At 39.0% G+C, this 25357-nt stretch overlaps 2 protein-coding genes across 6 annotated transcripts; both read left to right on the top strand.

Annotated features, from left to right (window-relative positions):
• The first annotated feature begins 47 nt into the window (after positions 1 to 47).
• LOC143900891 (uncharacterized) lies at positions 48 to 7743 on the top strand. 2 transcript variants are annotated; one of them, XM_077412665.1, is made up of 5 exons: positions 48 to 4229; positions 4411 to 4526; positions 4962 to 5043; positions 5122 to 6591; positions 6819 to 7743. In XM_077412665.1, exons 3-4 carry the CDS (start codon positions 4988 to 4990, stop codon positions 6569 to 6571), a joined length of 1506 nt encoding a protein of 501 aa, XP_077268791.1. In that variant the 5' UTR covers positions 48 to 4229; positions 4411 to 4526; positions 4962 to 4987; the 3' UTR covers positions 6572 to 6591; positions 6819 to 7743. The 2 variants fall into 2 exon arrangements, with proteins under 2 accessions (XP_077268791.1, XP_077268790.1); XM_077412664.1 differs by having other exon boundaries at positions 5122 to 7743.
• Positions 7744 to 17180: 9437 nt separating this feature from the next.
• LOC143900889 (trehalose transporter 1-like protein) lies at positions 17181 to 25173 on the top strand. 4 transcript variants are annotated; one of them, XM_077412661.1, is made up of 7 exons: positions 17181 to 17847; positions 19934 to 20195; positions 20846 to 20929; positions 22412 to 22759; positions 23217 to 23374; positions 23584 to 24036; positions 24234 to 25173. In XM_077412661.1, the coding sequence occupies exons 3-7, from the start codon at positions 20873 to 20875 to the stop codon at positions 24808 to 24810; spliced, it is 1593 nt and encodes a 530-aa protein (XP_077268787.1). In that variant the 5' UTR covers positions 17181 to 17847; positions 19934 to 20195; positions 20846 to 20872; the 3' UTR covers positions 24811 to 25173. The 4 variants fall into 4 exon arrangements, with proteins under 4 accessions (XP_077268787.1, XP_077268785.1, XP_077268788.1 ...); XM_077412662.1 differs by lacking the exon at positions 17181 to 17847 and adding an exon at positions 17904 to 18810; XM_077412659.1 differs by lacking the exon at positions 19934 to 20195 and having other exon boundaries at positions 17182 to 17847.
• The last annotated feature ends 184 nt before the right edge of the window (positions 25174 to 25357 follow it).

Genomic DNA, 25357 nt, shown 5'->3' with positions numbered 1-25357 from the left:
CATATAATTAATTTATATAATTTTCTATTTTACATATATATTACAATTTTATATAATTTTCTATTTTTATGAGGACTTTTTATGATAACTTGATGCAGGCTTTTCGCTTTCGTTATGTATCAAATTTAAAGATCTTATAGATATTTCTTATTATTAATTGGCGCATGCATATAGTTTGAGAGTGATTTATCGCTCGCACGTTCACACAATTAATAAAGTGTTAGGTAATTATTGCGACGTCTCTTCATGAATGAAGAGTGCGCTATCAGCTATCAGCAGAGGTGCAAATCATTTCCTATAATGACACAATTATTTCGCGGCTGGCAATTATTTATATGGTTAACCGCAACCGTCAATAATTTCTTTTCGGATTCGGATTGGGTTTCGCAGCAGGAACTACAAACGACCGAAGCGCTTAATCGACATTTGTTTTAATTGAAAACGGTATAACTTTGGTTTCAGTAAATTTATTCTAAACCACTGGTACGAGGGAGTAATCTCCGCGTATTTATTCGCGTTGATTGTCAAAAGGAACACTGTAATCTTGACAGTTAAACTTAACGAAATTGTCTTTGATTCTCGCTGTATTCCTCGCATATATTTCAGTCGAAATGAAAAACTGACTGAATCTTTCGGCAGGCGCGACACAGGAGATTCAATGTCGCAATCATGCGCCATTAAATCAAAACGCGTCGTCGGAAGAGATCGATTATCGCGGTAATTACGATGAGCAATTTCTTCGTTCGCTTTTGCATAAAATTTAATTGATGGAGAACCTTGAATCATTGACTTTTTTAACACGAATTCTCTCTCTTTCTCTTTGCATGTGCGGCCGTTGTCATATGAGCTGTCTCGCGAATATATCGGACGTTTCCGCTTCCTCTTGTTTCTCGCAAAAACGTTTTTTACGTCGTCCTCGCGAAACCCTTTCGACCTCCAGTCAACGATCGCGTCACGTGCAACAATACGTTTTATTGCGTCATTACGATTAACTGTAACGCGGTCCTTCAGTAATAAGACGCGGGGCGTATTGCGAGTATTCTGTTTCAACTGTTAAGGAGGGTCCACATTATCGAGCCAAACCGCAAGCCAAACTTCGCCGCAAACCGATCATGCGTCCACATTATCGAGTCGAACCTTGGGCCGAACTTCGCCGCGAGCCGATTACGCGTCCACATTGTCGAGCCGACGGGCTCGCGCGAGGCTCGCGAACCTCGAATCGAACATCAGTGCGAACCATCGCGTACTCACCCCACGAATCTGCAAGGATTTTGATGATACGCGGTTTGGCTCGCAGTGTCCCACCAAAAGTCGGTATTTCGACGAAACATCAAAAGATGCTTTTTATGATCAGATTATACGCTTTGTCGGGTGGTAGACTGGTAGTTAAGCTTCGAGCTAGACAAATAATGACAAAAAACAAAAAATGAACGATGAAAGATAACGTGAGTAATTGCCCAGTCGCTGTATTTGATTCTATCCACGTATATGTGCAGTCTACACGTCTACTGATAGACAAAATGGAATGGTCTGATAAAAAATGTTTAAAATTAATTAGTGATTATGATAGATAGAAGATTATTATATACGGGACGCTAAAAATCCCGAACATTATAACAATTAAAAAAATGCATATTTATATTTACAATCGTATTTTTAACGTTGCAATATATATTATAAATTTATTGCGTATTTATCATAGATTTAGAGTATGTGTTTATGCAATATTAAATATAGTTGGTACCACTCTAAATATATAGTTTTATGGTTTGAAAAGGAATTAAGCTTTGAATACAAGAAAATAATAAAAGCACGCATATGTATACACATATTTAGTCGTCTTTTCCTGTTTTCATACTTTTTTTATAAGAAGAAATAAGTAAAGAACTCGAATGTGATAGTGACATGTGATAGTGACAAAAAGATGACGACATTATTGGCATCTCTGCAAAGAGAAAAAGCAAAAATAAAAAAAGTATGGAAACAGGAAAAGGGGTGAGTGAATATATGTATATGTGCTTTTATTATTTTTCTGTATTCAAAACTTAATTCCTTTTTAAACCATAAAACAAAATTTAGAATTAATATTGCATAAACATACTCTAAACCTGTGATAAATACGCAATAAATTTATAATATATATATTGCAATGTTAAAAAAATACGATTGTAAATATAAATATGCATTTTGCATACATGTATTAAGAATTTATATAAATTTTATTATAAATTTCAATACGAGATTTAACTTGAAAAAATTTTAACTCATGTTCGCGGTTCGCGATGGAGTTCGATTTGAGGTTCGTCTGCAAGTTCTGCTCGAGATTCGGTTCGGGACTCGGTTCGCGGTTTGGCTCGATAATGTGGACCCTCCTTTAGAATCTTGCTATTGCATCCGAGAATTTTGTGATAATGCCGAAGATGTATATGTAAGATTCTTAGACTCGGAATGTTTCCTTCACGGTACATTCGGGAAATAAATAATGAGATCATATCTTTCAATTAATTTCAAGTAAAACATTATTCACTTAGATCCTTAAAACTTCAGTCGTATTTAATAGCCCAAAAAATTATTGAAAAATTATTAAGAAGAAAAACAATGCAATACTTACTTCCGGGAAATGAGTAACAAAATTATATGATTAACTTCTCATTAATCTCGAGTGAGCATATTGTTTTACGTGGAGCTTCCAACTAGTAATTAAAAACTGCAGAAATTAAGCTTGTTTCCCACGATGCAATTTTTCGTGCGAGTTTACCTGCGAGGAGCTCGCAGCGAGAAAAGTTGCTTGCCGCGTAGCCTGATGAAGATTATTAAAAAAAAAAAAGACGGCATTGTGTGTTGGCGTAGTCGACCCCGCTACAGTTATATAGGAGCTTTTACGTGGACGATAGTCGCATGTTTTCGATTACTCCGCGACTGCATTATCGGAGCCATCAGTGGTTCGGCCAAAGATGATAAGAAAGATAGAACGTTTGTTGTTTTTTGCGGAAAACGTGGCGTTTCCGTAAAGCCCTCCTCCCATGATCCTCGGCGATAACGCGAATGTCCTGTCGACATGTTGATCATGAATGTAACTCGTACAGCGGCAGTGGTCATTGTCAAGGCCGCCTCGTGTATCTTGCATAATATACGTACGTACGCGTGTACGAATGCAGCTTGAGCATGGCACGCAAACAGCATCTGTCACTCTTCCCGTCCGCGCTTTATTCGCATTTGAATATATCGTTAAATCTTCATAATTTTTCGCATAATAACGCTTGACAATTGCGCGGGCACCCACGGCTATTTATTATCAGCTCCGACAGCGTGACAGCTATTCACAACGTTTTTCCGCTCACGTTTGACGGATGCCTCTAATTAATGTGCGGTTTTGAAGATAAAGCAGGCGATTAATCAGTAATTATCGCGACGCGATTTGATGTATTCTTCTTTTAATTTTGTAATCTTAATACACTTGCGATTTTTCACAAAAATGTCGAGCGCTATAGGATCGTTTTTAGCCGTGTATATGATTTTCGATTATTAAGAAGTTTAGGTGATACGTATGGAAAGACGAGCTGAAAATTGTTTGATAAATCTTAGTAATGTAATATGTATAGTAAATAGCTATATGCTATACAACAGCTGTTCCAAGAAATAAAACTTACAGACGTCGTTTCAGAAAATCTCGTCTTTAGGACATCTTTTGATAAAATTTTAAAAACACACTTAAAAAATGTGTTAAAATGTGTTAAACGTGTTAAAAAATTGTTTAAAAAAGGACGACTCAGGTACTCTGTCATTAGAAAGATCGACTTGGCGATAATCAAAGGATTTACACGTGGACGATACTCGCGGATTTGCCGATTTGCGATCTAGATAAGATCGAGATCGTAATCGAAGTATAACTATATTTTACTTTGCTTATTGTTTTTCGTATTTTAAGCGATGTATTGCGTGAGAGATTGTTTTTCTCGTTTTGATTGACTTTGACAAATCCGCCAAAGGGATAGTAACAATTCTTAGCTTCTTTTCCGTTATTACGTAATTAATAATCAAAATTACAGACGTCTAAAACCGATATTAGGGTTCTATATAATCGCAATTAAAAAAAATTATGCCTATTATGATTATACTTTGACACGTGTGCGGTAGAGAGTTCGTGATGTAACACCGCACTTTCCGCATCATCGCCGACTTCGTCGCGGACATTTCCGCTACGTCTTTCATCCCAAATCGGTCCACAGGTAAACGGCCCAGTTACAGGCACTGTCCTAGTTTCCGGCACCGACGGTACATTTATATTTGTAATAAATAAAGTTTTCGTCAAATATTAAAAAGATTACAAGCAAATTAAAGAGCGTTTTTTACTGTTGATTATTGCACAAACACTTTTTTTTTAATGTTTCGTACTTAAATTACCGACAGTGAATGGGGCGACTCGCGCGTTCGGCGTTTCAGTACTTTCAGTGGCTCCCGAAGGGCATTCCTAGGTGACACACCTTAGTGGTAGCGAACGTCAAACTGCTGATTTTTAGTATTATGTAAGTATTAAAACGTCATAATGGTTATATGAACATGTTCAGCACGAATCACATTATCGATTAGATAAGTAATAGTTTATCTGTACGTTAGTTTTTCCCTTAAATTCCCGATGCCAAGAAGTGCGTCACGTAATGAAGGTTATGTTTCACTTTTGGGCACAGAGTTTGTAATATGTTGCATCATCAATTTTGCTTTATTATTCTAGAAATTGAGGTAGATTTATTGATACTTGTAACTCGAAAATTTATGATAAAAAACATTTTTTATGAAAAAAATAATTTTAATGAATTTTTATGAAATTTGTTTAAAATTTATTAATTATTCAACACATTTTGACACTTTACGCTACAGATAAATTTTGTTTTCTGTGTTTTATTTTCACCTATCTTATTTTTTGTATTTTAATGTAATATATAAAAAATCTGTTGTAACAGAGTAAGCACAGATAGAGAAAAAAGTGATGGAGACTTTGGACTCTTCAAAGGTAGCTAATTTATCTCAGAATGCATCGAAAAGGTACAGAATACTTCTTTCAAATTAAGTATAGATTGTATTTTCAATAGGAAATATTTTAATATATTTTAATGTGCTTAGGAAGAAAAAATCTGCTGCAAGGTACACAGATGCTATTCTGAAGGAGGCCTTAGACGCAGTAAAGAAAGGGATGCCTGTCAGCACTGCATCAAAGGAGTACAATATTCCAAGAACTACGTTGCAGTACAAAAACTGGGGCAAATCGCCACCTGTTATTAAAAGTCGAGGACCTGAGTGTATACTTGGAGAAGAATACGAACGCCAACTCGTACAGTGGATTTTTTATATGAGTCAAAATGGATTTCCTGTGTCACGGGTTCAACTATTAGATAGCGTTCAACTGCTGCTGAAGCAGATAAAGACGACGACGACATTTACAGATAATCGTCCTGGGAGACATTGGTATGATGCCTTTCGTGCTCGTCACAAAAATGTAACTGAACGAATGTCTCAGAATTTGACGCACAGTCGAGCTAAAGTAACAGAAGATAAGCTACGAGCGTGGTTCAACGAGGTGCGGATATATTTCGAATCGAAGTCGCTCCTTGATATTGATCCTTCTCGTGTGTTCAATTGCGATGAGTCAGCATTCTTCCTGAGTCCGAAAGGAAGCAAAGCATTAGTCAAGAAAGGTGACAAAACGGTTTACAATTTTATAAATAACGATGAAAAGGAATGCTTGACTACGCTTATCTGTGGAAGTGCGAGCGGAAAAATTGCATCACCGATGGTAATTTTCTCATATAAGCGAATCCCCGGACACATCGCCAGAAGCATGCCAAAAGACTGGAGCATCGGACACTCTGAGAATGGATGGATGACTGGAGAAACGTTTTACGAGTACATCGCAAATATTTTTTACCCGTGGTTGGTGAAAAATGCTATCATGTTCCCAGTCGTGCTATTCTTAGACGGACACAGTTCGCATTTAACGATGGCGTTAAGCAATTTTTGCAGAGAGAAAGAAATAGAGCTCATTGCTTTGTACCCAAATGCGACGCACATACTGCAACCGTTAGACGTAGCATTTTTTCATTCTCTGAAGACAGCATGGGCGAAGGTAGTGGGTCAATGGAGACTCGAGAATAACGGCGAACGTATAAAACGAGAAAATTTCGCACAGCTCTTGCAGAAAGCCCTCGATATGTTGGACGTGAAAACAATTCTGAAAAACGGATTTGAAAAGACTGGGCTCCACCCTTTTTCGGCGGACGGAATTAATTATCAGAAATATTTCAAAAATTCAGTAGACTACGCAACTCCTCAAACTACTCCGAGCGAAAGAATTCGGACAGAGCTCGAAGATTACTTAGCGTTTATCGAGAATAATATCGAGAAGGAGGTCTTACAAATATTCAAGGACGTCGAAGAGGATGCTGAATGGACGGGCGAACCGACACACAAAAGCCTCTTTTGCTTCTGGCGAAAGATTAAGAGTAAGATGAACTCCAGCGAAGCCAGTCATAGTATCTCCGGAGAGTCCGGAGTTGTCGGCGAGACACATATGTAGCTAACGAAAACGAAAACCGGGTATTTAGAGAATATTTTTTATATTGATAACTTTTTATTAATCAATTCTATTGTATTACAATCATTGACAGTTTCTACTATAAGTGTACAACGTCAATTTCTATTATTTTTACAAAAATTTACATATAATTTATTTATACATTTTTTTTATTGATATCTTATAGGATTTTTTTATTTCTCATTATCAATTTATTTACAAAATTATTCTATATACTGTACAAATATAGATTTGCAACGAAGGTACGGCGAATGAGATGAACGAAGAGCGAGAGGAGAACGAAGAACTCAACGTAGAAGCTTTACCTATTTTTATTACAGCCTCCGACGACGCTTCAATTCTTCAAAACGAAACAGTGCCTAATTTATTGTTAATCGACAAAGATTCCAGAAATAATTTTGATCCACTGCAGGAAGACATCACCGTTTACGAAGTTAACCCATGCGGAGTGTTAACACCGATAAAAAATCAACTCAACGATGTTGATACTGCTGAGTTGATAGTAGAATTGCCTAATAAATGTATTGATGAATTGACTTCGCCGAAATCGCTACCGAAATCGCCACCGAAATCGCCACCGAAATCGCCATCGAAATCGCCACCGAAATCGCCATCAAAATCGCCACCGAAATCGCCACCAAAATCGCCACCGAAATCGCCGAGTAGCATTCGTTTAAATGTACCTTCGCCGTTCAAGCATGCGTTGTTTTGGCCTTCGCAAAAAAAGGACCTCCAAAAAAGCGCCAAGATAAGGAGAAGGTGCCAACAGTAGTCACGTCTGATGCATGGAAACAATTCCAAGAGGCAAAAGCAGAAAAAGAACGTAAAGAAGAAGAGGAAAAGGAAGCGAGGAAAGCAGAACGTTTAAAGAAAGCACAACTTAAGAAGGAACAACAAGAAATCGCAAAAGCGGCAAGGAAAATAAAAAAGGAGCAGCTAGAAATTGCCAAAAAAGAGAAAAACGCTAAGAAGAGAGTTCAAAAAGAAAAAGCACAAATAACAAAAAAAGTAAAAAAATAGTCATTAGAAATCCTACAAGGTGAAGAAAAACTAAAAAAAAACTTGTAAATTAACTTTATAAAAGTGTGCAAAATGTATTATTTTATATGTAGTTTTTGTATAGAGGTTGACAAAATATATTTTGTAAAACTGTGCATATGTCTTATATTATATGTAGTTTTTGCATAGAGGTTGACAAAATATAATATCTACAAGCTAATTAGTAATTAAACATTGATTATTACAGCTAAAATTATACGCAGGACAATTTAAGTAACTGTGACGTCTCGAAGTGCCGAAAATTGGGCCCGTTGGTGCCATAAAGTGCGGCAGAGCACTTCGATAGTGCCAAAAACGCCGGCAGTAACGAGCATTATAAAAATAATTATTTATTTATTAGAACTGAATGATTTAACTAAAAATATAGGTGAATCTTACTCAGAAAGCTTTAATGCACGTGTTAAAATAGTTTGTTTGGGGTTTAACAATATATCGCATTCGTAAATAATAGAAAATCAGGGCCGCTGCTATAAAGGTGCCTATAACTGAGCCGTTTACCTTAAATCTAATGACTTCGCTGGATGCTTGACTGATTCTCGGCGAAAGTTTGCGCGAGTTCGACGGCACTTTTGCAGCTCTCGCGCAATGAATTGCGTCTACGAAATGATTTTGCAGCAGTATCGTTCTTTAAAAGTTAGTTGGCTTCTAGTAACGCGAGAGTGGAAAGACAGACCATCGATCTATCAAAATATGAATATTCTGTCGGAAGAATATACGCGTGTGCGGGTAAAATTACTCAGAGTGTAAATCGCACAATCGGGAGAAAATTTATTGCCAGTGACTATTGCAAAATTCATACTCAGAAAAAAAGAAGTGTCAAATCAAAACTTATGTATTTGTATATACGCAACGATTTATAATCTTTTTTTATAATCATAATAAAGAATACTATATATAATTAGAACTATATACACTTCAATGTGCACACAATTCGCACGCAGCCACAGGCTCGTTGACATCGTCTCGTGTGGTGGCGTATACGCATCGCGTAGCTAATAAGACAATCGTTTTTTAACAAACGCGCGTGCCACTATGCGTATCCTCTTATTTTAAGAGGCTATTCGGATTATTATAGTAGAATTTGCTATAGAGAAATTTATATACTCTTGATTATAACTCACGCATCCACTCTTTTATAAAGTAATACGTCTTACTTAAAAAAAAAAAAAAAAAAATGCTTTATGTAAGATTTTTTGCTTAGAAGAAATGCTTAGAGGAATTTTCCACTTATGAGTAGAATATGTTTTTTCGAGTGAAGATAATTAATAGACTGTTGCGTATACATGAATATATAAATCTTGATTTGATACTTATTTTTTTCTATATATGCGATCCGAAAAATGCATACGTTTATAACAATATATGCGCGCCCGATCAATTATCATACTTTAATTCTTCTTTTTCGGATAGTACAGCTTATCAGTCGCGATTATAAGCCTCGCTAATCGCGTTATGGCAGGCTAAATAATTGATAATTATGTTACGTCTTGTGTACGTATACGTTCTTGTGAATTCGAGTACGATAAACCTGTTACAGCACACGTATGAATTACGGCGCGTGGTATAATCGCGCGGTCATTAAGTGCAACGGTCATAAGTACGTTACGAGAAATTTCTAAAATTCTTTATGATAAACGCGTAATCTGACGTCTACAAGATAATAGCGTTGTTCTCCCCACCGACGCTTGTTTTCGCAATTAAAACTCATCTTATAGGCAAATTGCTCGCGGGAATCCGCAACTGCGGAAAAAAAATACATTCAGGAGCAAATCACGCCTGACGTTATGCATCTTATCGTACGACTCGGTGCCGCTTCTCACTTGCCCCGTTATTATATCATAATTACGTAACGATACGTAATAGCGAGACGTCAGAATCGCTTTATCCTTCGACACGTGCAAACCGATTCCGTCCTTCCTTCGCGAGTGTTTCCTTCGGTGGAAATGTTTAAGCAGAAATCGATTATTATAATTAACAATGCGTGTATGTATACATGTGTACAATGTATACATGTGTGTGAGACGTAGAACAAAACTTTCCTATCGATAAAATATTCCATTAAAGCTCGCTTTTAATTAATCACAACGCTTTGTGCCGACATGATTTCAATGCGCTTTAATTGTATAGGGTGCGACATTTTTCCACCGTCATTATTTTACGCTGCAAATTACCGCGATCAAGATCTAAACAAATTTGTTACGTCACAAATTAATAATTGCACGAATCACCACGAAATTGGTGTAATAAACGTCGATGATTAAGCTGTTATCGTGTGGCACATCTTAACATGACGTGCGACAATCGCGATCTCTTGGAATTTTTCTTGGTATCGCGTGAGAAGAAGAAAAAATCCCGCGATCTGATTTTTTAAGGATAGAGCAAGGTGAAGGTTGGACACGCTCGAAGATGCATTCGCCAATGTCGCGGCATGCAACGTAGGTACACGCGGATAATAGATTCGCAATAAGCTCGCGCCAGGTCGTCCTAACGTAGCGCGTACGTGACATTTACATCCGTAACGACACGGTACGGGGACGCGTCTTATGCAATTTTGTGTGTACGACATATTAGGATCAGGAAGTTAAGATTGCACGTCGCGTCGATCGTCGCCGTCGTGATGCACGAGAATTATGCGACATCGCAAGAAGTCGTTTCATCTCGATTGCACGTCTCCTGTGCAAATCGAGATTGTCGTCCATTCGTACCTCCTTCGGTCGTGCCTCCTTCAAATTTTAGATTAAAACGATTGTCTCTAACGCGTCTCTAACGTATTCCTTCTGCAATCACAACGAATGTATAATGGCTCAACGATCTCGTTCAGATCAATTTCTGTCTTCCGCGGACACTCATCGCGCAGATGACAACGAAAGTTGTTAATATATAAGCATCGCGGCTCGCGATATAGTCCAGTCACTATGTACATTTAAAAAAGACATAATTCTGACCCAGGATTTTTCTTTTTGGGGGTGTTGGGGGGATCAAGAAAAGCTTAATCTCAAGTTTTCGACCTTTGTTTCCCGCTTGCTTTTTTTACGGGAGTAAAAAATGTGAAAAATGATTTTTCCGCAATAATTCGGTTTCTAATAAAGTTACAAGGTCGAATCGGAGCTCATTTTAAAGTTTTTTTTACGCTCTACAAATTATGTCGTATGACATTTTTACGTATGATCGATTGTTTTCGAGACATCGAACGAGAAAGGGAAATAAAAAAGTATGAGAGATATTTAGTTTTTTCTTTTTACTCATTATTGTCGTCCAAAATTGCAAAAATGCTTCAAATGAAACTTGTAGAGCGTAAAAAACCTACAATTTTTATTTGTTATTCATTTCATTTCGTTGAAAATTACGCCTTGTAGAGCGCCTCAAAGTGGAGAGTCGTCGCCATCGCGTCAGCGATAAAGTATTTCTTTCTTATAAACTTACTTCACAAATATTGTCACTTAGATATAAAACTGCACGCTTTCATGTATTCTTCAATGAAACGGTAAGTGTAATTAAGAAAACTTGACGGTTTCAAAATAGCTACAATAATTTCAGGCTTTGCAAGATTTATTTGCAACTTTGAGGCGTAGTGCGATATGGAATTTTCAACGAAATTAAAGTAATAAATAAGAACATTTTACGAATTTTATTGCTGTGCAAGTTTTATTTGAAGCGTTTATACAGATTCGTGTGCGAAAAACGATAAAATAGAAAAAAACGAACAAAAATGCTCAATTTTTCCTTTTCTCTTTCGATATCTCGAAAACTATCGATCGTACGCCAAAATATCACTGAACGTAACTTGTAGAGCGGGAAAAATCCTATAAAAAACACCTATTATGTTACTTATTTGCGTCAATGAAGTCGGAAATCTTAGCGAAAGCGTTCGGTGCCGCGTATCGACGTAACCAACGCGCCGCTAACGCGATGACGACGACTCTCCACTTTGAGGCGCTCTACAAGGCGTAATTTTCAACGAAATAAAATAAATAACAAATAAAAATTGTAGGTTTTTTTACGCTCTACAAGTTTTATTTGAAGCATTTTTGCAAGTTCGGACGACAATAATGAGTAAAAAGAAAAAACTAAATATATCTCTCTCATACTTTTTTATTTCCCTTTCTTGTTCGATGTCTCGAAAACAATCGATCATACGTAAAAATGTCATACGACATAATTTGTAGAGCGTAAAAAAAGCTTTAAAATGAGCTCCGATTCGACCTTGTAACTTTATTAGAAACCGAGTTATCGCGGAAAAACCATTTTTTCACATTTTTTACTCCCGTAAAAAAAGCAAGCGGGAAACAGAGGTCGAAAACTTGAGATTAAGCTTTTCTTGAGCCCCCCAACACCCCCCAAAAGAAAAATCCTGGGTCAGAATTATGTCTTTTATAATCCGTTTTTTTGTACATAGTGACTGGACTAATATGAGATAACAGAAAAAGACAATTTCGTTAATTCTTCTTTCTCGACGGCGGCGTTGCCTTAGCCCTTAGCCTCCTGAGGAAAAGTCCTCCTGGAAGTCATGTGGACTTTTTTTCGTTAGTGCAATTTTTATGAGAGAAAACTGCAAGCTTCTTGTCCAAAATTTATTAATTGTGAAAAATTATATCTCTCGGATCAATACATTTATTTAATTATAATCATCTCGCTTTCACATGAAAATCGTAGGGGATACGGGCACAGTATCTTTGATACGATCGTACGTAGGTATAGCGTGAATTTTTCCTGTCAATCAGTCAATAATCCAGTGAGATTCTCATCGACAACAGAAGGTCGTCGTAATCGGAAACGGAAGTAACCGCGAGGGCTGTGGGCTTTCGCGATTTGCATAAATGTCATTTGTCACAGAGATAGCTGTTTCCTGAGTTGAAACTGGTCCTTGATGTGAACATGTTTCCTGATCGAGACTTTCGTTCGTTCGCATCATCGGCCCGAGATCAACGGGCTCAAGACCTTCGAGCGGAAATACAGAAATAGACTTCGCGTTGTTTCGGAACCTTTCTAACAATCTTTCGATCGCAATACATGAACATTTTGTACGAGACTTATTATATTTGTCGAGAGCGAAAGATCAAAATCGGAAAGTCGCATTAGACTCTGATATTATTTGTTCAAAGAAATCGATTCGAAATTCTTGAGAGTTTTTACTGACATTTCTCTCTTTTACCGGAAGCGTCAAGCGTTTGTGTAACATTTTTTTATATGTCATATACGTATATAAGTATAATAGATTGTGTCGGCGTTTATCGTAAAACACCGATTTATATCGTCACTCAACAACGCGATCGGGTTTAATATCCGCGACAAACTGACGTCTGCAAATTAAATCATTAATCACGCCGCGAACGGAAGAATAAGTGAGGATTAATCTACCGGGTCGATCTACGTGTTATATATGAACTTATAGACACTGGTGTCCATAAATTATGGACGCTATCGGATATCGACGCGAAAATGGTCCATCCACGAATTATCTTTACGCGCGTTATACGATCTTATAATATTCTTCAGTAATGCAGAAATTCGAGGAGATAACCGTGAAAAAATTATTTTCTATTACCATCCTCAGTTGCCGTATAATAAAGCTGTGGAATAAATGATAAACTTATCTCGTAAATAATTTTACGAAAAGTCGATATATTTTTACTTTTTTAGTCTCGACAATAATGTCTTTAAAGTTAAACAGGAGTTAGGATTCTCGCTTTAATTAATATGTATTTATGAATACATTTTCATATACTGATTCGCTTTGAAAGACTATGGGGTAAATTTATTATTTAATTAAAAATCTGTGAGCTTTTTCTTATTTGCTTTTCAAAAATACTATCATGCTTCTTGACTTCCTTCTTTTTTTGTATCTTCAAGAGTGTCACAAGACGCATTGAATTGCCAAATATATATTACGGTAATAAATATTAATTTTATCTCTTGAAATAATAATAACAAGTTCCACACGTGCGTTAATCACTCGCGATCTACACACGCGAATATAATTTTCGCGCAGATATCATTCCGGAGTATTATATACCAAGTTGATAAATAAGACAATGTATCGTTGATAGAGCGAGATGAAAACACGACGATTATACACCGCGGGTGTATTTTACAATTTCCGTCTCGTCTATTTCCCCGTACTCCTGGAGGCACGACGTAAGAGAGATTTTCAGGTCAGTTAAAAGAAAGAGAGGAGGGAGAGAGAGAGAGAGAGAGAGAGAGAGAGAGAGAGAGAGAGAGAGAGAGAGAGAGAGAGAGAGAGAGAGAGAGAGAGAGAGAGAGAGAGAGAGAGAGATCTCCTTGGATCGGAAATTGATTTTGAAGGTCTCGACGGTATAATTCTCGGTAGTCGAAAGGGATCTAAGCCTATAAAGGCGCATATCAAGGAAACCCGCACAAAAAGAATGTAGATGCCAATTAAGCAAGAAAATCTAATCCACGAATGCGACGCGTTGGACTAATCAAATGGACAATTTAATGAGTAAAGACAAATGAGAGCAAACGCCGATGGTATATTATAAAATAAAGATCTGTACCTTGAACATAATTTCATAATTTGGGTGCTCAGGTAGACCTGATAAATAATGCGATTTTTTTTAGGAACTCAACATTACGCGGAAATTGTAGCAAAAACAAAAAAAATACAACAATCAACGCGTTATTCACAATTAACGCGGATAAAACTATCCGGCCATCTAAATGGCCACACGCGTACAAAATATATATAACCAGTGCAAACGCGCCGGGAGATTATGAAACGATATAACAATATGTCGATATAATCGTTTTTATTATATCGACATATTGTTATATCGTTTGATAATCTTGGCGCGTTTGCACTGGTTATATATTTTGTATGCGTGTGGCCGTTCTTATGCCCGTATCACACTAGGCGATTGGCGATTGCGTTTACGTTTACGTCTACGTCTTTTGACCAATCAGAACGGAAATCGCAAACGCAATCGCCAGCAGCTACTTTCTGATTGGTCAAGAGACGTAAACGCAAACGTAGACGCAATCGCCAATCGCTAGTGTGATACGGGCATTAAACAAGTTTGTTCCGAAGATTGTGAACGGGTGTAACCCACAATATCCCAATGTTTGAATAAAGAGATTATTATTGCAAATGGCTTTGGCAGTTGTCCAATCCAATGGCGCAACAGTCCGAGTCGGACCTAGGCCTCCCCCAAAGTCATATATGCTTGTGGTGCACGCGCAGGTTATACACAAGCACATGGGACCTACAGTTTAATGCCGAATCTGAACGGCAAGGTACAGGGGGTTTCGAAGCAAGGGATACTCCTGACGGGCTGCCATTCCGTCGAGGAGGAGAAACAAGCGATACAATTTTATTTATTTTGCTTCTACCAGGACTGGATTCGAACCTGAGATCTTTGGTTTAGCAGATCAGTGCGCTGCGATGTCTGCTACGCCACGCTCGCTCTCACGTGATTAATATAATATTTCTTATTAGAAATTTTACTTATCGGCCAGTGTCATCAATACGTCATGTTTTTAAAATATTTTTGATTTGCAGGCTAAACTACAAATTAGCCACCATGATGATGAACATCAGACAGAATTACAGATTCTTTCGCTCTCAATTATTAGAAATGACTATAGGACCGACTCGGACTGTTGCGCCATTGAAATAGGAAAAAAAAATAAAAATTGTTTAAAACATAATGCCAAATTTTCCGAGTTTATTTAGGTTAATTAAAAGAAATTGAAAAATAATATTTTGCAATACACTGGTTTGACAAGAAATATGAACCATATCGTGGCAATTAAAATATTTCTTGTCAAACCAATGTATTGCGAAATATTATTTTTCAATTTCTTTTAATTAGCTTTTATGAAAGAGGGCTGAAAGAGGGCGATCGGCTCAAGAGACAAGGAGAGAGGGAGGGAGAAAATGCAAGGATAAAATGCGTTTTCGCAGGCATTTTCATGGGTCAGGGACGCATACGCGAGTGCTAATCGCGACTGCTCCTATTGTCGTTAACGTTTACTTTTTATATCGCGAGCGCAGGACTTTGCAATCGCTAAGGAGGCCATGCCTCCCGCCGCGAATGGATGTAAACGTTACCGTGATTAAACTTAAACGGCTGAGAGCCGATCGTAATCGGCTGGACGCCTGCCGTAGCAATCGTGCGATCGCGTAAAGATAATGAACTGTTGAAAAAATAGAGCCTTAAAGCAATCATCAATTGCCAGCGGCAGCCGTTGCTCTTCAATACGACTTTCCTTCCTGTTAGGTTTCTTCGCTGATAAGAGTTGCCTGTCGTCACGCGATTGTTACTTCTTTCTCATCTTCTGAGGTTTCTTATGGAATTCGATGCCTATACTGTTAAATATTAAAAAGGATAAAATTTAAACCCATATCTTAAGTTAAATAAAATTTTGTTATTTTTAACTGCTACGTGTGTCAAAATTTATTATTTTAATATAAAACAGTATTATTTTAACTTCAATGTGGTTTAATAAAATTAACATTGTTTTAGTTTATTAACGACATATTGAGTAAGAGCAGGAGCTACCAACAGGAATGGTTAAAAAAGACTCAAATTGAGTATAATTTGGCATTACGAATTTAACGGTGTATGCGCGATGGCCTAGCTCGTTTTCTTAAAAATCGAAAACACACATTAACTTAGATTTATACATTCCAACGATTTTCTCTTAAGTCAATCTTTATCTCAAGAGAGATCTTTTCAAATTCTCTCTCATCTTCTCTTTTGCTGTGCGATCTCTGAGGTTTTCTCGAATATGTTTTCACTCCGAACCGAATCTCTGCAATGCATCTCCGAGAGTCGAAACCAAACGTATCCGTCATTCACTCGCGACCGCGTATTTCCCTGGAAAGCTGCGTGTTAATGCGCGAGCACGAACCGAGCTTTATTTATTGCGGAGTTGCGAATCAGAATTAGCTTATCACTCATCGACAATAGGATCCGGATGGTGACGGCGCGGCGCAGAAAAAAGCAATATCTATCGCTGGAAAACCCTATAACGGGATATCGGCGAGCCTCGCACAGATCGCAATCTGAAAACCGCAAGCTCGAGGATGAAACTGCATCTTTCGTTTAGCCCTCTGGCTGCATTGAGTCATTTCTCCGCGCATCCGATGTTCTCTTCGCGATATAATCATTATATTTTTTTTCCACGACGAGAAAACCCCCATTGTCATCGGAATTAATCATTCGTTAAATTTAATTTACAGCTCAATATTATACATTTTTTGAAATTCAGTTCAAGAGTATCCGTCGTACATTTTTATCTTGCGAAGATAATACTTCCTTATTAAAAATAAAAATATAAGTTTATTTTTAATTTTATTCGTAAATCCAGATCAATTTGCATTTCCATTCAAGAACATCCGTTGGAGTACCCGAACAATCCTACTCTCATAAAATCGATACAAATCGATTCTGACTGCAAAATAAGATTAATTCGGAGAATTTAATTTAGGAATATCCTTGCTCGTTCCTCGCGAGGGTATCCAGAGGGAGATCTCAGGGACCGTCCTGGAAGGGCGTATCGCGAAACCGCGTCGCACGTTTCGAGAGAGCCGGCGGCCGGCGGCCGCCTTTGCCGCGCCGGTATAAATGCGAAGGCGCGGACGAAAATCATCTCAGTGTCGAGCGCGAAAAAAGCCACGGCGGTGCTGCTGCCTCGATCTACTTACCGTTTCTCAATCGCGCAACAACACACGCGGGCAGCCGCCCATGGTGCACGCGTGCAACCGGCGCCAGCGGGAAAAACCCGTGAGAAGGAGACTCCCACGACAGATATTTCCCAGCGACGTTTCGGAAAGGAAATTCGCAAACCGATCCGGAAACCATCGCTGACACTTGAACTTCCGGATTTTATTTTTCCCTCTTTTCCCGCACCCTCCCACGTCATCGTCGTCATCCCCGCGAGCGATCAGTCCAGTCTGCAATTGTTGTCGGACTCTCTTTGCCGATTTCTCCTTCGCGCGCGTCCTCCCTAATTTATGATCCGCGTCCGCGACATAAACGGTCGCGATTGTCGCGGACGAGTAAGTCCTGATGTTTCTCGGGATGACTTGAAAGCGAGGGAAAGAGAGAGATAGAGAGATTCTGTCACCGTCGATATCCGTGCCGATATGGAAGAGGAACGGCGCGAAGATTGTGCAAGATATTAGAGAGGAATATCCTTGTCATTGCTGATCCGAGAGAGTTGCTGATAATTGCAAGGTACTTACATCTCGTGATTTATCTTTCGATCGTGATGCTTGAATCAATTGCTATTCGTTAAATTATCCATCTTAATTAAATTAAATTGAATTAATCGAATGCTTTTTGTCAGACGTTCATGCGAAATTAATTTTCTATCCAGTTTAACCGATAATTATTGCACGTTCTATGTACAATTTAATTAAGATAGTTAGAATCAATTATCCTGACGGGGGATGCGAAATTTGTTTATTCTTTTACGACATTTTTCGTTATTCCTACGTCCAATTGTTACGTAAAATATTAATAGTATTCATTTATTCTTTTTATTTTTAATACGCCAATATATCATGCTCGTAAAATTACTCGCAGAGAAACCTACTCGCGAGATCGCGCGTTATTGCCAATTCGCTCTCGTGCCGTTCGCCAAAATAGCAGCCGGAGCACGTAAACAAATCTCGTATTAATACACTTCGTGACGCGCGTATTGTCGGTCACGAAAATCGTCATCGCAATTCGAAAATTGCAGCGCGTCTCGATACTCTCGATTCGGCTTCGCGCAAAAATCTCTTTTTTTTTTTCGGCTTTAATAATTACAAGGTGACCGTGCTCGTGCCACAACGGTGTGTCGATCGGATTGCGCCTGTCACCCGCGATCACCGTGAATACGATACGACATACTTACGATCCAAATCCCAACTTCAAACGCATAAAAAAAAAAAAAAAAAAAAAAATACAGAAAAAGATACATGCCGTATCACTCAAAATTTTTCGGGCTGGACGTGACGGGCCATATCGTTTCGCTTTTTCGGTCGAAATCACGAATCGCATCCGCTCGCAATTGACTCGCTTTCGCTTCCAAGTATCGCAGATCCTTTTGACAGATGGACATCGTCCGAAATATTTTTGTGCAAATGCGTTATTGCACGTTGACGGCAACGTGCATTTTTCTCGCGGCACGCGAACCGGAAACCGAGACGTGGGGTAATGTTAATTCGTAATTTTCGGAATGATTCATTTGTGATTCATTTCCCTTCATTATGTGATTGTTTTCGAATGCAACTTTATCGGCAGCTTAGAAGCTTACAAATCTTGGATTAATAAAAATTAAAATTAAGATATAATTAGAGCCAATGTAAGCCTGATTGAAAAGAGATAAATTTATTTTACGTCTGACAACTGTACGATATCAATCAAACTTGTGTGGGATGCAAAATTTATTAATTTTTATATATTTTGTATTAAAAAAAAATTTTACGTGTGTGTGTGTATTTTTTGTATAATGAAAATGACGTCAATAGGAGCGCATGATAGCTTGTTGAGCATTAATAGGCAGGAAGGGCGAGCACCATCCAAGGCCCTTAATCCGCTCATAATCGTCTAATAATAAGGATCTCACGGCGGCTGGGATGCGTCTTTCATAGCGCATAAACGCATGAGAATCTGCACGGCTGACATTTGCAAACAGATTTATAACGTTGTTAATCCTCGTCGATCTTATCGAATAAACTGCAGGCGTCGAAGCGGCGTGGCATTATGAATGGACGCGCGATGGTGACGATAAGTCTTGAACTGTAATCCACAAGTGCCGGGTTAATGGGTTAAATTGCGTTAAAACGTGCGAAACTGATTGAGGATCTAGCAGCGATAACAGGCTCGTGAGTCACGAGCCCTTGCTGCTGATGGTTTCTTAAGCGTTTCGAGTGGTCGAACGATCGCTTAATCGCGCGATCATTATTCAATTATTTGTGCGCCGCGTGAAATCTCGCGCGGTGCGATAAACACAGTAAACGTGTTTAAGAAGTTATAAATTCCGTTAAAAATTCTTCTGTCACGCGATCTACTCCGATTGGTTTTTATCGATGCGCAAATTAAAAACAAAACACAGATTGAATTTAAAAAGTATTTATCTTGCATCGATCATTTCTCTGCGAACGTTAATAAAACAGCGATGAAGTGCGAATGAATAATGCAAGAGCCGATCGCGCAGATCATAACGCGGACGTTATTGATTGGCGTGGAATCAATTAATCCGAGAAACGCACATCTGTGGAAATATCTCTTCGATTTTTTTTTCTCTATTAACAACAGCGAATTCTCTTTGTAGATAATAGCGCTTGTACAATGTGATCGGGCGAGTTAACACTTCTCATCGCGGATCAAAGTTACGCGAGTTCGTCTAGATCGAGGTCCCCAAGTTGGGCGCTCGAGGAATTTTCTGCACGAGTGCGATCGCGTGTTATTATTGAAGTATCATTATTCTCAACGATCGGCACGAATCTCGAGCCGGAAGCGGGATTCGCCGAACGGCTCATCGAACTTTTTCTTTTGGAGTCGAAAAAGAGACGTGCAACGAGAACCGATCATAGGTAATATACAAAGTCAATTATAAACATTAGACCATCCTATAAATAATGCGATATAAAAAGGAGCTTGATTTATTCTTTAGCTCAAAACGGAAAGACTTTTATCGCCAGGGAATTACAAATTTAACATGAAGATGGGAAGAAGTTGTAAATAACAACACTATTAAGTTTGTAGTGTCAAATTATATATACTCAATTTGAGTTATTTTAATCATTCTTTAGGTCGCCAGTGCTCCTACTCAGTATGTCGTTAATTTAACTAAATCAGTAAAGTTAAAATAATAATAAGATAAAATGTTTTGTGTTAATAATAATATATTTCGACATATATATGGTAGTTAAAAATAACAAAATGTTTTTCAACTCAAGGTATTGATTTAAATTTTATCCTTTAATATCTAACAGTGTGGAAATTTATTTTGGATTAAAATAAAACAAATTTTTTGGTTTTATTTCAAAAATATCTAAAAGAACCGCAGGATGACTCAATAATATATTCCAGACATTACTACGTCTAATCTAATCCAATCAATGTAATGTTTAAAGAGCTCTAGTCGCACCTCGTACTTTAGACTGTAATTATCTACCCAATGATAACGAAATTATTTATTTAATAATGACATCCTGTTAATGCACCTCGTCATTTTTTTTAGTCGCCTGGCCACGCTCTGAGGTGCACGATGATCACGCAGATGAAGCTTTGGTGGAAGATCCTTCGCTCCGGCGACAAGAATGGTGTAAGTCACTTAATCCCGCGTTACGATTACGCGCGTTGCGATTAGCAGCTCCGTAATTAAACACGTCCGCGAACGGTGCCGCATTCTTCGACGATACCGATATTACCAATTCCGAAACGTGGATGCTCCACGTTTGCGCGACGCGTTGCGTAACTTCGGTAAGTACTTGGTCGTCTCGCGAAGTAAAGCGAAATGTCAAACGGCACGAGAAGATAATCCCTATTGAGATACTTATTTATTCGAGCGTATACGGAACAAAGGCGAGGTGCAACCTTTTGTCAAGATTCCTTCTCGCGGAAAATATCGATGTAACACGAAAGGCACAAAATGACTACTTTATGAAGCCGGAACGAAGAAACGCGGATACATTAATAAGTAATAAAAATATGATAATAAGTAAGTAAGAAAATAGGTAATTGGTGTAGAGGATACATTTATTTCCTGCCTGTGATCAATTCTCGGCTCGAAACGTTGCAATCGTCGCTAGAATAACTATCGCGAGCATCACGCACGCATCAGAAAGAGGCTTTGTTAAACGAGGCCGTCGAAGGGGAAACGATCGTTTATAAATAAATAAATGGATAAACCGGCGGCGAAGGTGGCAGATCGGCCTTCTCAGTCATCGTCCTTCGACGCCGAGGAATTTTTGAAGCTAGCGTGCGTAACACTTCGTTCGTTGTAACATTCCGCATCCTTTCGCTCGATTTTCCGTCTAAGCGTCAACGTAGGCCAACGGTGGATTTAGTATAATCCTTAACTAACAATTCTTAACCACCAATTTGCATATTTGGCATATTCATTATTTTATTTATCCATTGAGTTTTTATTTATTTCTCGAGCAAACCCTCGTGATTGCATCAAACTCTAAACGTGTGCTCTGGTATTCGTGTATCTGTAAGACCGAGGGACGGAATTATTCTTTAGCTATTCAGAGCTCTTTAGCTATTTGTCTAAGTCCCGTGCTTATTGTTACGCTCGGAACCGAATTTCCATACGAAATCCGACGCCGATGTGGGTCTCATAGCCCCGAGCGCACGCGATCCTTGACGGAACCTTCGGCCAGCTTACAAACCTCTTTCTCGCGATCCGAGTGATAATGCCTAACGACGGAGACGCATTGTTACGAATGATCTACTCGACGCAGGTGAATCTTTCGTCTCGGTGAAATAACGCGTAAGAGCGTATCCGTTTTTCACAGCTATTCTCCGAATGTGAAATGATAACGTACGCCGGACGCGTTATCGCATCGCTGTTCGACGCTATCACTGCCGTAACTTTTGCGTCGAACTTGCGGAAGATACTCGCGCGAATCGCCCGACACACGTGCCAATTCATATCGAAACAATGAGAAAGAAATAGAAAGATATCTGGACGACGTTTTAATACCGTTTCTTTACGCCAATAGAAGGAATTAGGGTTGAATCATCATTAATAATTGTATATCTGCGGTAAATATTTCACGAAACAATCCGGCGTTTGCAGATCCTCGCGGGCTTGGTTGCGCACTCCGGCCAGATTTCCGTGGGTCTCTCCCAGGGATACAGCGCGATCCTGATACCGAAGCTCCTGGAGACGAACTTCGCGGACCAGTCGCAGGCTTCTTGGATCGCCTCCCTCGGTGTCGTCTCGAATCCTATCGGTGCTCTCGCCGCCGGGATCTGCGCCGAATGCCTCGGCCGCAGGTTCGCGATTGCCCTGGCCACGCTGCCGCACGTCGTCGGCTGGTTGCTGATCGCGTTATCGAGGAGCGTGCCGATGCTGTACGCCGGCAGATTCGTCAGCGGCCTCGGCACCGGCATGGCCAACGGACTCTATCTCTATGTCAGCGAGGTATACGCGGAAACGCACGTACAATACTCTACGATTTTATTAATAAAGTGTATAATAGTAATATCTAAACGAATACATGCAATGATTGTATGTTCCATAATTAGTGCGATTAATTACGCCCGATGATACATTTTTTTATTCCATTCGCGTAGATCAAATTCTGTGAAAATGAAAATACACTGTCAAATGTTAAATATTAAAGGATAAAATTTGAACCACGCCCTGAGTTAAATAACAATTTTGTTATTTTTAACTACCATGCGTGTGTCCAAATTTATTATTTTAACACAAAACAGTATTATTTTAACTCCATTGGTTCAGTTAAATTAACATTGTTTTAGTTAAATTAACGACATATCGAATAGAAGCAGTGGCGACCAAGAATGGTCAAACATGACTCAAATTAAATATAATTTGACACTACGAATTTAACAGAGTATTTCTGATTTTTTTTCAGACGGCAGCGCCAGATCAAAGAGCGTGGCTCGCAAGTTGTGGACCAGTTCTGGTTTCCCTGGGTGTCTTAATGGTCTACACCCTAGGTGCCATCACGACGTGGCAAAGGGCGGCCGCTATCAGCATCGGACCCGCGATTTTGTCGCTCGCGTTGACACGGTAATCGCTTCCTCGACATATCCATTTTTTTCGGCAATTGTAAAGTAAAAAGTCACGAAAGTTCGTACGTTTCAAATTCTGTTCTACATATTTCGGCTGACAATCTATCGACAAAATTTATAGTAGATAGTGAAAATCTATTCTTGACAGATTTGGCTATCCGGCTATAATTCTTCAATATAGCTGAATAAAATAGTCTGTTTCTGCAGGATGCTACCGGAAACTCCCGCCTGGCTGGCCTCGAGGGGTCGAACGAACGAAGCGAAAGAGGCTCTTCTATGGCTGCGAGGTCCCGGACTGAACGTCGACGAAGAATACCGGGAACTCTGCGAGACGAACGCGAAGCGGAAGGAGAAGAAAGAGAGTCTCCTACGAGCGCTGCACAAGCCCAACGTGTGGAAACCGTTCCTGATACTCCTCGCCTTCTTCGCACTCCAGCAACTGTCCGGCATCTACGTTATCCTGTTTTACACCGTGAACGTGCTCAAAGATATCGGCATTGACGTGAATGAATACGCGGCCAGCGTCGGCATGGGTGTCATCAGGCTGTTCGCGTCGATCCTCGGCGCCGGTCTGGCCAACAGCTTCGGCAGGAAGATCCTGGCATTCGCCAGCGGCTCCGGGATGGCCGCCGCCGCCGTGGGAGTGGCCCTTTCCTTCAGGTTCGCTTCAACCCCTTCAATCGTTTCAAATTTTATAATATACGAAAAAAAAAAGAACGATGAATATATAAGTAAATTAATTTTTTATCTGCACTTTCGTACTTTTAATTTGGATATCTTTCTGGAATTCTTCGTTTCTTCTTATTTTTCAAGGTTCTAGCGATTCTTAGAAATAATATGACTTTCTATATGCCCAGGTTCGAACTGCCATCGTGGGTGCCACTATTCTGCATCGGGACTCACGTGGGCGCGTCCATGATCGGCTTTCTCACGTTGCCGTGGGTCATGACCTCGGAATTGTACCCGCTAAGGTTCAGGGGCAGCCTGGGGGGTCTCACGACCAGCATCGTGCAGATATTGACGTTCGCCGCGATCAAGACTTATCCGGACCTGAACGCTGTCGTAGGTCTGGAGTTCACGATGTGGATATTTGGCGCGGCCGGCGTGCTAGGCGCGATCTTCGCCCTGGCGATATTGCCGGAGACCCGGGGACGCAGCCTCGACGATATCGAGATGAAGTTCTCCAGCAAGCCGAGCGACAGCTTGACGTACACCCCCAAAATCTTTCCCAGAAAGAACATTATCCTCCAGCGATTCACGTCGATCTCGGAGGAGAAACAGTCGAATATCGCGGCGAATGCGTACGTCTACGACAATTTCTGCCTGGAACTGTCCCCGGAGAAACTCGAAAAGAATCTCAAAGTTCCTGAGAAGGAATCGACTCGTGATCAACGAATCATAACCAGCATCGCGTTCGAACACGTGTGCGTTTAGCGCGAGAAATTTGGAAAAACTTTTATCAGAAACAATTCCTACGCGAAATTATATGGTGTTATAGATTACATTTAAGATATTTATTTATTTTATACAATTTTAATAAGCTGAGAAATATGTTGTTCAGTGATTGTAATTGATACAGATACCGTTTTTGTATCTATCGTCGCCAAATGTTCCTTCAGTATTACGAACATTCCTATATAGGAGCGTGGTATCGAAAATTAAACTTATGTAATATTTTTATAATAATTACGCATAATTGTACATACATACTTCCTGAAATTTTATATAACTTTTATATAAGTAACTATGTAATTTTTTGACATTTATACAGAAACTTAAATATTTTTCCTGTATAAATTTTCTCAGTGCTGTTTTTTTTATTTCTAAGAACATACTTTTTACACAGATTGAAACTGTGTGTACATCTTATATATATATATATATATATATATATATATATATATATATATAACAAGTTGTAAATATTAATTAAATATAAAATTTATTGTATAGTATAATATTAATTACGTGTTATGTATTT

This window comes from Temnothorax americanus, unplaced genomic scaffold, assembly GCF_048541705.1.
Source record: "Temnothorax americanus isolate GAGA-0224 unplaced genomic scaffold, ASM4854170v1 Scaffold31, whole genome shotgun sequence".
NCBI classification, from domain to species: Eukaryota; Metazoa; Arthropoda; class Insecta; order Hymenoptera; family Formicidae; genus Temnothorax; species Temnothorax americanus.
Note: the sequence above shows the minus strand (reverse complement) of the source record. Positions and strands in the feature narration are given on the sequence as shown.